Here is a 14,813-nt window from a genome sequence, read left to right as displayed (position 1 = left end):
AATAAAGTTGTAAAGTTTTATTTCTTTTAGTATTTATAAATGGCTGTGAGGCAAATGGCAAACTGTTAGCAACAGTCCATTCTGAATGGGGGATGCATAGTCCCATATTTTTCTATATTCTCATATTTTCTTCCCCCTCCCGCCCCCAAAATATGTATCAGGGTTGGTGGAGATTATCTGGAGCACTTATGACTCCAGGGGTCAGCAAACTTTGTAAAGGGCCAGGTAGTAAATATTTTAGGCTTTGCAAGCCATAGGCTCTGTAATGCAGCTACTCCACCCTGCCATCCTAGCAGCCACAGGAAATAGTAAATGAATACATGTGGCAGTGTTCCAATAAAACTTTATTTACAGACCCTGAAAACTGAATTTCATATAATTTTCATAAGTCACAAAATATTACTGTTTTGGTTTTTATTTAACCATTGAAAAATGCAAAAGGCCGGGTGTGGTGGCTCACACCTACACGCGTGATTACAATCTCAGCACTTTGTGAGGCCGAGGTGGGAGCATCACTTGAGCCTAGAAGTTTGAGACCAGCCTGGACAACATGGCAAGACCCATCTTGACAAAAAGAAAAACATAAAAACCATTCTTAGCAGGCCATAAAAAACAGGTGGCATGACAGATTTAGCCTATGGGCAATAAATAGTTTGGCAACCCTGCTTTACTAAGGTAACCAAAATAGATTTGGGTGTCCTTTCCTGTTACTGGATATCTTTTCCTGGTACTTGTTAAACAATTCTGTATGTTTACATCATGTTACTAAATTGCCTATGTTTTATTAGAACACTGTAGCTCACACAGGCAGAAACTTAGGTATACACACAGCTGTGTAAACTTAAAAGCCAATTAAGTAAGAAAGGTTAGGAAGTGCCCCTACAAATCCAAACCCTAGCTCGAGTTGCTTTTTCCTGATAGATTTCCTGAAATGCTGTGAGCCAGGCCCTCCCTGCCCTCTCCTCTCTCTGGTGTCTTAAAGCAAGGACTCTACCATTTATTTGATGCTCAGCCACCTCCCTTCCTTCTTTATTCCTTCGTTTTTCACTCTTGTGTTTTGACTTGCCAATAGGCCTATATCTTCGTGGCGTCTAGGCAGGTACCACATGTGAAACATTTGTATACTGTCCGCGTTGTGAGTGACAGCAATGACCCTGAAGTCAGATAGATTTTGTTCAAATCCTGGTTTCACTAGTTACCAGCTCTATGGCCTCGGGCAAATGACTTGATCTCTCCCAATTTGGTTTCATCAGCTGTCAAATGGAGATAATAATAGTATCTAGCTCACAGGTTTCCCATGAGGTTTAAATCTAATGATGTATGTATGTAAAGATACTAGCTCTGTGCTTGGTACATAAGTCTTCAATGATGCTAACTAATTAAAATTAGCACAGAGCTAAAACCCCCATCAATTTATGTGCCTTCCTTATTAAAATGAATTAGAGCAAGACAGAAACATCACAATTGCAATTCTTTTTTTTTTTTTTTTTTTTTTTTGAGACGGAGTTTTGCTCTTGTTGCCTGGTCTCACAGTTGCATTTCTTCTAAGAATCATCCCGCGGGGCGCGGTGGCTCAAGCCTGTAATCCCAGCACTTTGGGAGGCCAAGACCGGCGGATCACGAGGTCAGGAGACCATCCTGGCTAACACAGTGAAACCCCGTCTCTACTAAAAAATACAAAAAACTAGCCGGGTGAAGTGGCGGGCGCCTGTAGTCCCAGCTACTCGTGAGGCTGAGGCAGGAGAATGGCGCAAACCCGGGAGGCGGAGCTTGCAGTGAGTTGAGATCCGGCCGCTGCACTCCAGCCTGGGCGACAGCGCGAGACTCCGTCTCCAAAAAAAAAAAAAAAAAAAAAAGAATCATCCCACTGCCGGGCGCGGTGGCTTACTCCTGTAATCCCAGCACTTTGGGAGACTGAGGTGGGTGCATCACCTGAGGTCAGGAGGTTGAGACCAGCCTGACCAACATGCAGAAACCCCATCTCTCCTAAAAATACAAAACTACCCGGGCGTGGTGGCGCATGCTACTTGGGAGGCTGAGGCAGGAGAATCGCTTGAACCTAGGTGACAGGGGTTCAAGTGAGCCAAGATCGTGCCATTACACTCCAGCCTGGGCAACAAGAGCGAAACTCTGTCTCAAAAAATTCCTACTTAAGGAAACCATTTTCTTCTTAGAAATATGAAAACAAGAATTTTCTTTGTTTTTTGGATTTTTCTCCTCCAAGAACATCAGAAAATTCTATTCTAGGCAAACAGATCTTGTTGTCCTGACAACAGATTGCCAAGAAAATAAGTAAACAAAGCATCTGAATCTTATTTTTACAGAAAACTTGAACAGTACAAGGGAGGAGCTAGAAGCAAGAGTGTAAAATTACCTCACCCCCCAGGACAGCACTGTAATCTCTTGCGGAGGCTTCATCCTTCCTTTCTGAACCGTGTGCCGCTCATGTTGCTCACTGGAATGTTCCACCTCCCAAACCTTGAACATCCAGAAGCAGACAGCAGGATTCATCACACCAATGTACTGTGAAAGGAAAGGAAATCTGGGGACCCCAAACTCACTAAGCCAAAGGGAAAAGTCAAGCTGAGAATTGGGTCATGCAAACCTGCCTCCCATTTTGGTTCCTAAATAAGGTGACTACAAAGATGAAAAGCTACACGCCTCCCTCACATTTTGCCCGCAAGGAAATTCCTGGTGGCCCCCAAGATCCTTACCCTAAAGTAGTTCTGTTGAAGTTCTCCAAGGCAATGTCAGTGGATAGCTTATCTTCACAGGTGTGGCGGACATAGGCCAGAACGCAGTCATCTTCTACTCACCTGAGACAAATGTGTATCTGATTGCTTCCTCGGCCCTATCTTCTGTTATCTTATTTAAAAATTCAGATTCACCAAGCCAGGCAAAGGGATGAATATTTTTCCCCTCCCCACTCTCACATGAAAACTGTGTATTTCTCAATATCCCACCGTTTCCTCTTTAAACACTGAAGCCCTCAAAATCATCTTTGGAAAAAGGCATAGACCTGTCTCCTGGGCAGTTCCTAAACTTTGGCAAGTAAGCCTCCTAAAATGATTGAGACTTGCCTCGGTCATTTTCTTTGATTTACAGCACTTGTTGAATTTTTTTTCCCATTCACCAGGACAGTAGAAAAATGCTGTTGCTAGCTAGGCGTGGTGGCGGGCACCTGTAATCCCAACTACTCAGGAGGCTGAGTCAGGAGAATCACTTGAACCCAGGAGGCGTCAGCTGCAGTGAGCTGAGATCGCGTCACTGCACTCCAGCCTGAGCGACAGAGCCGGACTCTGTCTCAAAAAAGAAGAAAGAAAAATGCTGTGGGGTCGGGCACAGTGGCTCACGCCTGTAATCCCAGCACTCTGGGAGGCCAAGGCAGGGGGATCACTTGAGGTCAGGAGTCCGAGACCAGCCTGGCCAACATGGTGAAACCCTGTCTCTGCTAAAAAAAAAAAAAAAAAAAAAACTCAAAAATTAGGCAGGTATGTTGGCGCCTGCCTGTTATCCCAGCTACTCAGGAAGCTGAGGCACGAGAATCGCTTGGACCCGGGAGGAGGAGGTTGCAGTGAGCCAAGATCATGCCACTGCACTCCTGCCTGGGCAACAGAGCAAGACTCCATCTCAAAAAAAAAAAAAAAAAAAAAGAAAAAGAAAAAAATGCTGTCAAGTCAGGCTCAGTGGCGTTCGCATGCAGTCCCAGCTACTTGGGAGGCTGAGGCAAGAGGATCACTTGAGCCTCAGATTTCAAGGCCAGCCTGGGCAACATAGCAAAACTATCTCTAAAAAAGAAAAGAAAAATGCTGTCAAAAAGATCTTGAGAAGTTTCCCTTCAACAGGCAGTGAGATTACTAGTCCCAAACATAAACAACATCATAGAAGGAGAAGTGATGGGGGCACAGATGAGGAAGCTCTTTATCTCAGCATACATCTTCAAAGAAAAAAAAAATGGCTGGGCGTGGTGGCTCACACCTGTAATCCCAGCACTTTGGGAGGCCAAGGTGGGCAGATCACCTGAGGTCAGGAGTTCTAGACCAACCCTACCAACATGGAGAAACCCTGTCTCTACTAAAAATACAAAATTAGCTGGGCGTGTTGGCACATGCCTGTAATCCCAGGCTGAGGCAGGAGAATCGCTTGAACCCGGGAGGCAGAGGTTACAGTGAACCAAGATCATGCCGTCGCACTCCAGCCTGGGCAACAAGAGCAAAACTCGGTCTCAAAAAAAAAAAAAAAAGAGAGAAAAAGAAAAAAAAAAAAAAGCCAATGTAACCACCCAAAAATATTAGGACAAAATTTAAAACCCTTTGAACAAGTAGAAATATTCAGAGTATGGAGGTGAATACAAAGGCAGCCTGCTGATGAGAGAAAGAGCCTAGGCTGTGGAGCCCGTCACACCTGGGGCTGAATCCTGATTCTGGTCCTCACCAAGGTGGGGGCTGGGTCAGGCCCAACCTCCAGGGCCCACTTTCCTGCCTGTAAAACAGGGATGATGTTTAGCTCACAAGCATTAGAGATGGTATGTGTGAAAGTACGTAGCAGCATCTGGCCCATATTGGGTAGTACATAAATAACAACTAATATTATAATTTATGTGTTCAATAAACTGAAAAACAATGTTCACAAAAACAGGACAGCACTTTTCACAATTCTAGGGGTAGGCCCAGCTCTGGAACCTATCAGCTATGTGGCCTTGAGCAAGTGACTTAACCCCCTTATGCCCCCATCCTATCCTGTTCAATGGAATTCATGCTATTGCTAACTCTTGGAATTACTGTGAAGATTAAATGTGTTAATATAGCAAAGAACTTAAAACAGGGCACTTGGCTGCTGGCTAGAGTTCCCACCGTGCCACCAGGTCAGAACACCTTTTTCCTTCTCTCCCTTAGAGGATATATCCTGAAGATCTCGGGTATAGACCCAAATGCCTGCTGCTTAAAAAGCTTCAATTCCGGCCGGGTGCGGTGGCTCATGCCTGTAATCCCAGCACTTTGGGAGGCCGAGATGGGTGGATCATGAGGTCAGGAGTTCGAGACCAGCCCGGCCAATATGGTGAAACCCTATCTCTACTAAAAATATAAAAATTAGCCGGGCATGGTGGCGGGTGCCTGTAGTCCCAGCTACTCGGGAGGCTGAGGCAGGAGAATCGCTTAAACCTGAGAGACAGAGGCTGCAGTAAGCTGAGATTGCGCCACTGCACTCTAGCCTGGGCAACAGGGCGAGACTCCATCTCAGGAAAAAAAAAAAAAAAGAAAGAAAAAGCTTCAGTTCCCTCCTCATCTAACCCTTTCCCCATTTAACCAGATGATCAATTCTTATACCCTTAAACCACTGATCATCATATCATTATGAAATTATTGACTTTTTTTCCCGCCACCAAATGCTCTATTAGGAGAAAAGCCAGTTAGCTGTCACCCTGACAGTTCTGAGTTTTGGGGTCACCAATGTCTCTACTTTTCATTCAACCCACTCTTCCATCAGGGAGGAAACAAGCCCCTCAGTCAACAAATCTAAGTCACAGATAGCAGGAGACCCCAGACCCTAGCTTTGGATCTAGGCCATCTCCCTGCTAGAGTGAAGCTGAGAGTCATTCTGGGCAGGCTGGCTCATCAGCTGAGAGCAACTCTGGGCAGGCTGGCTTTTCAGGTGTGCAAACTGTGCAGGGCTGTGAGCTCAGAAGGGCCCTATATTGGTTTAAGGCTCTGCCGTTGCCATTTTGAAATTATTTTTTGTTTTTTTGTTTGTTTGGTTGGTTTTTTGAGACAGGGTCTCACTCTGTCGTCCAGGCTGGAGTGCAGTGGCACGATTTGAGCTCACTGCAACCTCCGCCTCCCGGGTTCAAGCGATTCTCCTGCCTCAGCCTCCCAAGTAGCTGGGATTACAGGTGCCCGCCTCCATGCCTGGCTAATGTTTGTATTTTTAGTAGAGATGGGGTTTCACCATGTTGCACAGGCTGGTCTTGAGCCCCTGACCTCAGGAGATCTGCCCTCCTTGGCCTCCCAAAGTGCTGGGATTACAGGTGTGAGGCACTGCACCCGGCCTTTGAAATTCTTACTTTTTAATAGAGGCCTCACATTTTTAGTTTGCACTGGATTCCATGAGTTGCATCGCTGGTCCTGGTCAGGCGTGATGACGTCAAGCTTTTATGTTAGTATCTGTGGGGTCACCTGAACAACCTGACCCCATTTCTTCAACCTTCTGCTGAGGCAGAGTAGCTAAGGCCACTTCTTAAATTGAAAGGCTCTTAAACACATTAATCAAAAATGACATCAGATGAAAAAATATACTTGAAAGATAAAAAGGAACTGATAACTGTTAACTCCTAAGAGGAAGTAGTACTTTTTTTTTTTTTCTTGAGATGGAGTTTAGCTCTTGTCACCCAGGCTGGAGTGCAATGGCACGATCTTGGCTCACTGCAAACTCTGCCTCCTAGGTTCAAGCGATTCTCCTGCCTCAGCCTCCTGAGTAGTTGGGACTACAGGAGCCCGCCACCACGCCCGGCTAATTTTTTGTTTGTAGTAGAGATGGAGTTTCACCATGTTGGATAGGCTGGTCTTGAACTCCTAACCTCAGGTGATTCACCCGTCTCGGCCTCGAGAGAATTACTTTTTACTACATAGCCTTTAACATTACTCAATGTTTACCATCTCTATATATAACCTTTCAAATGAATTTAAGGAAAGATTTTCAATCAACATACCAATTAGTCTCTCTCTCTCCACCAAGTCTCTTGTTTCCAGAGCAGCTGTCTTTGGCCAGCAGATGTACTGTAATGGATACAACTGTTTTACAGTGCCTCAAAGAGCCCTGAAGAGAAATTACTTCCCATCAGAAAAACTTTCTGATGGGAAATGAAAGAGCCAATAACAGGAGCTGCAAAATTTAGTTGGTTCCCTGTTGCTTTATAAAGACTCTTTGGGGCGGGCATGGTGGCTCACGCCTGTAATTCCAACACTCTGGGAGGCCGAGGCAGGTGAATCAGCTGAGGTCAGGAGTTTGAGACCAACCTGGTCAACATAGTGAAACCCTATCTCCACTAAAAATACAAAAATTAGCCAGGTATGGTGGTGCACGCCTGTAGTCCCAGCTACTCGGGAGGTTGAGGCAGGAGAATCACTTGAACCCAGATGGATGTTGCAGTGAGCAAAGATCACGCCACTGCACTCCAGCCTGGGCAACAGAGCAAGGCTCTGTCTAAAAAAAAAAAGAAACAGACTATTTGGATATAGCTGCTGCTTTGGACTTGAAACAATAGCATTTTTCTGTGAACACTCAAGGATAAGAAATTCATGAACAGAAAAAGCAGTAACTGGCTCCTACTTACTTGCAGGGTTAAGAAATGTAAACTATAATACACTGTATATTTGGTGATAGCATCTCACACCTTTGAGCTTTGGACCCTTTCTTATTTTATTTTTATTTTTACTATTATTATTTTTTTGAGACAGAGTCTTGCTCTGTCACTAGGCTGGAGTGCAGTGGCGCAATCTCGGCCCACTGCAACCTCCACCTCCCGGGTTCAAGCAGTTCTCCTGCTCTAGCCTCCTGAGTAGCTGGGATTACAGGCATGCACTGCTACTTCCAGCTAATAAAATTTTGATTTTTTTTTTTTTTTTTTTTTTTAGTAGAGACGGGGTTTCACCACGTTGGCCATGCTGGTCTCCATCTCCTGACCTCGTGATCTGCCCGCCTCGGCCTCCCAAAGTGCCGGGATTACAAGTGTGAGCCACGGCAGCTGGCCCCTTAATTTATAATCACCTTACTCATGATGAATTCCTGGACTTAATGTATCATCATCCCTCATTTATAGAGTTAAATATAGGAAAAAAAAAAAGTGCCCACGCAGAATATATAAGAAAGCCAGCACCTACAAAGGGACTGAAAAATGCTTCTGGTCATTGGTCCAAAAACTATGAAAAAATCTTTTCCTTCTTAATCTCCAGTCAGGGGCCAACAAGTACTCAACAAGCACCCACAGGAACCACAAGCCCTGGTTCAGTCCAACAAGGCAGAGAGGCCTCAGAAGAAAGTCCAAGCCTCATACAAACCTGCACTGACCACCCTGGAGAGATCTACCAATTCCCAGAAGAGCTCTTGTCTGAGAATAGGTGCTAAATGAATTTACATAATGATGGAGTGCGTACAATTTCTAATCAAGATATTGGCAATTTTGCCCAGAGAGAACATAATCTGAGATGCCTGCACTAACTTGTTATATTTATTAACCCATTTATTAACAAGAAGTTGGTGTCCTTTGCTACCAAAAGGGAAGAAAACAAATACGTAGTTAGTAAGAAACCAAGTAAGACAAACTAATCAGAATGCAGTTTATTGACAAGATAGGTCACAAATACATCATTTATAAGGAGAGAGGGGACACGAACGAGTCCAAAATCTTATACTCTGCACAGCAGCCCAGCAGGGATGTCCTCTCTAGAGATGGTTTATCAAGGGTACGCCGTGAGAGGGCAGCTCCTGATGCAGCTGCCGGAAGAGCATCGCACACCGGTTCCTCTCCTGAGTCTTCCCCAGGGTGTGGTAGAGTCTGGCCTGGAAGTAAACGACGTCCCTGATTCGCTCTTTGCAGTCAACCTTTGCAAAATAGTTCTTGGCTTCATTGAGGTTCTCAATGGCGGCCTCCAGAGCTGATGGAAAGTGGGGAAAATAACACACACATTTAACTCAACACTTCACATACGGTTTTCAAAACTTGGTATTTAGTTTTATTTGTTCAACAAGTACCAGAAGATTCTTTTATATTCTCCTTTCTTTGAGAGAGAAAAAACAAACCACTAGGTAGGGTGAGGTTTTCAAAAAGGTCTTTAACACTGGGTGCGGTGGTCATGCCTGTAATCCCAGCACTTTGGGAGGCCGAGGCGGGTGGATCACCTGAGGTCAGGAGTTCGACAGCAGCGTGGCCAACATGGTGAAACCTTGTCTCTACTAAAAATACAAAAATTAGCCAGGTGTGGTGGCGGACACCTGTAATCTCATCTACTTGGAAGGCTAAGGCAGGAGAATCACTTGAACCAGGAGGCAGAGGTTGCGGTGAGCTGAGATCACGCCACTGTACTCCACCCTGGGTGACAAAGTGAGACTCCACCTCAAAAAAACAAAACAAAACAAAACAAATCAAAACAAAAAAAGCCAGGAACAGTGGCTCATGCCTATAATTCCAGCACTTTGGGAGGCTGAGGTGGGCGGATCACGAGGTCAGGAGTTCAAGATCAGACTGACCAACATGGTGAAAGCCCTACTAAAAATACAAAAATTAGCCGGGCATGGTGGCGTGCGCCTGTATATACTTAGGAGGCTGAGGCAGGAGAATCGCGTGAACCTGGAAGGTGAAGGTTGCAGTGAGCCAAGATCGCGCCACTGCACTCCAGCCTGAGCGACAGAGCGAGACTTTGTCTCAAAAAAAAAAAAAAAAAAAAAAAAAAAAAAGGCCAGGCCTGGTGGCTCACGCCTGTAATCCCAACACTTTAGGAGGCCGAGGCAGGTGGATCACGAGGTCAGGAGATTAAGACCATCCTGGCTAACACGGTGAAACCTTGTCTCTACTAAAAATACAAAAAAAAATTAGCCGGGCATGGTGGCGGGCACCTGTAGTCCCAGCTATTCAGGAGGCTGAGGCAGGAGAATGGTGTGAACCCGGGAGGTGGAGCTTGCAGTGAGCTGAGATCGCACCACTGCACTCCAGCCTGGGCGACTGAGCAAGACTCCGTCTCAAAAAACAAAAACCAAAAACCAAAAAATGGTCTTTAAGTCCTGACTTCCAGCCCGGTACTTGGCTCTATAGGGTTAAAATAACCATTCACTTGTCCTCAGTCTTCCTGCCAATCATGCATGTGAAAGCACTTTAAATGCTGCATGAAATTTTAATATATATTTGTGAACACTCAGAACTTAAATGCTGTTCCAAATTTAATGTCTTTTCTTCTTCTGGGTCCTAAACTTTCAATGCTTTCTGGAATAGCATTGCCCAACAGTCTTTGTACAGCTTCCTACCTTCTGCTTTCTTCGGCTGATCGTAGGAAGCTGCTGAAGCCACCTGGCACTTGGCCACTAAGAACATGGCACGACCTTTGTCCAGGATAGCCCCGTCAGCCAAGATGGGCTCAATGGCCATGTGGAGAAGACTTAAGGCCTGTTCTGGGATTCCAAGAATGAGCTGAAAAAGAAACATTACGGCACTGTACATACCCAAACCCACTGCCCTTCACCAGGAAAGGCTTCGTTTCTGGCAGTTCTCTCCTGAATGGCTATCTCTGGCTTATCTTTTACCTGACATGTATACTACATTAAAACAGGCACCACACTCCTAGAAAACACAATATGTGACAATCTGATTTCAGACTATGACAAATACAGCAGGGAGTGGTTATTCACACTATGGAAAGGTTTCCGTCTTTACAAAAAGATCCAGCATTAATATCCTTTAGCTTGGTGATTCTGAGGGGTTGAACTAGGTGGGAGAAAAGTAACAATTCGGAAAATAGCTCAAAAGAATAGAGCAAAAGAAACAAGAGATTCCCGTTGGTGTTAGTATGTTTAAAAAAAAAAAAAAAAGAGAATTAAAATGGTACACTAGAGCTGGGCACAGTGGCTCATGCCTATAATCCCAACACTTTGGGAGCATTAGGCAGGAAGGTCACTTGAGGCCAAGAGTTCAAGACCAGCCTGGGCAACATAGCAAGACTCTGTCTCAAAAAACAAATTTAAAACCATTAGCTGGGCATGGTTGCACATGCCTGTAGTCTCAGTTACTCAGGAGGCTGAGGCAGGAGAATCACTTGAGCCCAGGAGGTCAAGGTAGCAGTGAGCCACAATCGTGCCACCGCACTCCAGCCTGGGCAACAGAGCAAGACCTTGTCTCAAAATAAAATAAAACTAGAAAACATCTATTTAACACACAAGAAGGCAGTAATGGAGGAACTGAGGGACAAAAAAGATATGACATATAGAAAACAAGGCAGGTGCAGTGACTCATGTCTGTAATCCCAGCACTTTGGGCAGTGCAGGTGGGTAGATCGCTTGAGGTCAGGGGTTCGAGACCAACCTGGCCAACATGGTGAAACCCTGCCTTTATTAAAATTACAAAAATTAGCCGGGCATAGTGGCGCGTACCTGTAATCCCAGCTACTTGGGTGGCTGAGACAGGAGAATCACTTGAACCCAGGAGGTAATGGATGTGGTGAGCAGAGATTGCACCACTGTACTCCAGCCTGGGTGACAGAGTAAGACTCCATCTCAAAAAAAAAAAAAAAATCAAATTAGAAGTAATGACATTAGATGTAAATGAGTTACACTCGTTTTTTGGTATAACTGAAAAAATGGCTGAAATTGTCAGAAAAAATTTTTTTAAGTATACACTATATGCTGTCTACAAGAGACTCACTTTAGATTAAAAGACACAAATAGTATTTTAAAAATTAGTCAGGCATGATGGTGCTTTCCTGTGGTCCTAGCTACTTGGGAGACTGAGGTGGGAGGATCCCATCAGTCCAGGAGCTCAAGGTCACAGTGAGCTATGATTGCAGCACTGCACTCCAGCCTGGACGACTGAGTGGGACCCTGTCTCTAAAAAAATAAAATAAAGACACAAATAAGCTGAAAGCAAAAGGATAGAAAAATATTCCATGCAAACAATAACCAAAAGAAAGCTGGACTACCTATATGAGTATCACACAAAATAGAGTTTAAGTTAAAAACTGTTGCCTGTAATCCCAGCACTCTGGGAGGCCAAGGCAGGCGGATCACGAGGTCAGGAGATCGAGACCATCCTGGCTAACACAGTGAAACCCCATCTCTACTAAAAAATACAAAAAATTAGCTGGGCATGGTGGCGGGCGCCTGTAGTCCCAGCTACTCGGGAGGCTGAGGCAGGAGAATGGCGTGAACCTGGGAGGTGGAGCTTGCAGTGAGCCGAGATCACGCCACTGCACTCGAGCACTCCAGCCTGGGTGACACAGCGAGACTCCGTCTCAAAAAACAAACAAAAAAAATTGTTACTAGAGACAAGGAAAAAGGAGGACATTATATACTCATGAAACAGTCGATTCATCAAGATACAACAATTATAAACAAACAACAGTGCTCCAAAACATATGAAACAAAAACTGACAGAATTGAAGGGAGAAATAGACAATTCAACAATGATAGGCCAGGCACAGTATCTCACGTCTGTAATCCCTGCACTTCGGGAAGCTGAGGCATGTGGATCTCTTGATACCAGGAGTTTGAGACCAGCCTGGGTAATATGGCAAAAACCCATCTCTACAAAAATACAGAAAATTAGCTGGCTATGGTAGGGCACACCTGTAATCCCAGATGCTCAGGAGAGTGAGGCGGGAGGGTCACTGGAGCTCTGGCAGTTGAGGGTGCAGTGAGCCATGATTGTGCCACGGCATTCTAGCCTGGGCAACAGAGTGAGACTCTGTCTCAAACAAAATAAAACAAAACAAAAACCAAAATAATAGTTGGGGAGCTCAATATCCCATCTTTTAATCACCGATAGAAAAATTAGAAGATCAGCAAGGAAAGAGAAGACCTGAATGACACTACAAATGAACTGGCCCTAACACAGATATATAAAGTATGCCACCCAATGATACATCAGAATACAAGTTATTCTCAAGTGCATATGGAACATTTTCCAGGGTAGACTGTGTTGGGCCACAAAATAACACTCAATAAATTTAAGAAGAATGAAATCATACAAATAATCTTCTCTGATCACATGAAATCAAAAATCAGTAACAGAAGGAAATTAGAAAATTCACAAATATGTGGAAATTAATATACCCTTAAATAACCAATGTGTCAAAGAATAAATCACAAGGGAAATTAGAAAGTGCAATGAGATGTTTAAAGGTACCAGACTCTGGTTGGGCACAGTGGCTCACGCCTGTAATCTCAGCACCCTGGGAGCTGAGGCAGGTGGATCACCTGAGGGCAGAAGTTCAAGATCAGCCTGGCCAACATGATGAAACCCCATCTCTACTAAAAATACAAAAATTACCCAGGTAGCCAGGCACAGCGGCTCAACACCTGTAATCCCAGCACTTTGGGAGGCCAAGGCAGGCGGATCACGAGGTCAGGAAATTGAGACCATCCTGGCTAACACGATGACACCCCATCTCTACTAAAAATACAAAAAAAAAAAAAAAAAAAAAAAAACTAGCCAGGTGTGGTAGCATATGCCTGTAGTTCCAGCTACTAGGGAGGCTGAGGCAGAAGAATCACTTGAACCCAGGAGGCGGAGGATGCAGTGAGCTGACATGGCACCACTGCACTCCAGCCTGGGCGACAGAGAGACTCCGTCTCAAAAAAAAGAAAAAATTACCTGAGTATGGTGGCACGTGTCTGTAATCCCAGCCTGGATGACAGAGCAAGCCTCTGAGTCCAAAAAAAAAAAAAAAAAAATCACAGACTCCAATTTATGAAATTTGTGGGATAAAGTAAAAACTTATGAAATATAGTTCTCAAGAAAATGTGTAACTGTAAAGGCCTATATTATAAAAGAAGGAAAATCTCAAATCAGTAAGTGAATCTTCCACCTTAAGAAACTAGAAAAAGAGGCCAGGCGCAGTGGTTCACGCCTGTAATCCCAGCATGTTGGGAGCCAAGGCGGGTGAATCACCTAAGGTTAGGAGTTCAAGGCCAGCCTGGCCAACATGGAGAAACCCCGTCTCTATTAAAATTATAAAAATGACCCGGGCGTAGTGTCATGCGCCTGTGATCCCAGCTACTCGGGAGGCTGAGGTAGGAGAATTGCTTGAATCTGGGAGGCAGAGGTTGTAGTGAGCCAAGATTGTACCATTGCACTCCAGCCTGGGTGACAAGAGCTAAATTCCATCTCAAAAAAAAAAAAAAAGAAAGGAAGAAAGAAACTGGAAAATGAAAAGCAAACTAGACTTAAAGCTAACTAACAGAACCAAGGAAAAAATAAGGATTAAAGTGAAGATAAACAAAATGGAGACTAAGAGAACAACAGAGAGAATCAATAAAACTAAAAGTTGGTTCTTTGAAGAGATCAACAAAATTGACAAACTGTTAGACTGACCAAGAAAAAAAAGAGAGAAGACTCAAATGACTGAAGTCAGGGACAACAGTGTGGACTTTACTAACAACCTTACAAAAGTCAAATGGATTATACAAGAATACCATGAACAATTCTATGCAAGAAATTAGATAAACTACATAAAATGAACAAATTTCTAGAAAGACCAAACTACTAAAATGGACTCAAGAAGAAACAGGAAATCTGAATAGACCTATAACAACTAAAGAGACTGAATTAGTAACCAAAAAACTTCCAACAAAGAAAAGCCCAGGGCCAGACTGCTTCACTGGTGAATTTTACCAAACTTTTAAAGAATTAACACCAATCCTCAAATTCTTCCCAAAAAAAGGAGAGGAGAGAATACTTCCTTACCCATTTTGTGGGGCCACTATTACCCTAATACTAAAGCCCAAGGAAGATATCACAAGAAAACTACAGATCAATCAACATCCCTTATGAATACAGATGCAAAAATTATCAACAAAATACTTGCAAACCAAATCCAACAGCATGTTAAAAAGATCATACACTTTGATCATGTGAAATTTATTCCAGGAATGCAAGGTAATTCAATCCACAAATATAACATATAAATAAAGTGAAAGAAAAAATCGGGCTGGGCACTGTGGCTCACACCTGCAATCCCAGCACCTTGGGAGGCAGAGGCGGGTGGATCACGAGGCCAGGAGTTCGAGACCAGCCTGGCCAACGTGCCAAAACTCTGTCTCTACTAAAATACAAA

General features: G+C 44.1%; 1 protein-coding gene across 4 annotated transcripts in view; it reads right to left on the bottom strand.

The window, feature by feature from the left end:
- Positions 1-8,319: 8,319 nt before the first annotated feature.
- Positions 8,320-14,813, bottom strand: part of LOC105495493 (anaphase promoting complex subunit 5) — a 46,808-nt gene continuing 40,314 nt past the window's right edge. For all 4 annotated transcript variants that reach the window (XM_071070945.1, XM_071070946.1, XM_071070947.1 and 1 more), the window contains 2 exons: positions 10,015-10,177; positions 8,320-8,651 (listed from right to left, as the gene is read on the bottom strand). In XM_071070945.1, coding sequence (XP_070927046.1) covers positions 8,440-8,651; positions 10,015-10,177 — 375 coding nt within the window. In that variant the 3' untranslated portion in view covers positions 8,320-8,439. The remainder of the gene's footprint in view (positions 8,652-10,014; positions 10,178-14,813) is intronic.

This window comes from Macaca nemestrina, chromosome 10 (genome assembly GCF_043159975.1).
Source record: "Macaca nemestrina isolate mMacNem1 chromosome 10, mMacNem.hap1, whole genome shotgun sequence".
Lineage (NCBI taxonomy): Eukaryota > Metazoa > Chordata > Mammalia > Primates > Cercopithecidae > Macaca > Macaca nemestrina.
The sequence above is the reverse complement of the archived record's forward strand: the minus strand, read 5'-3'. Positions and strand labels throughout refer to the sequence as shown.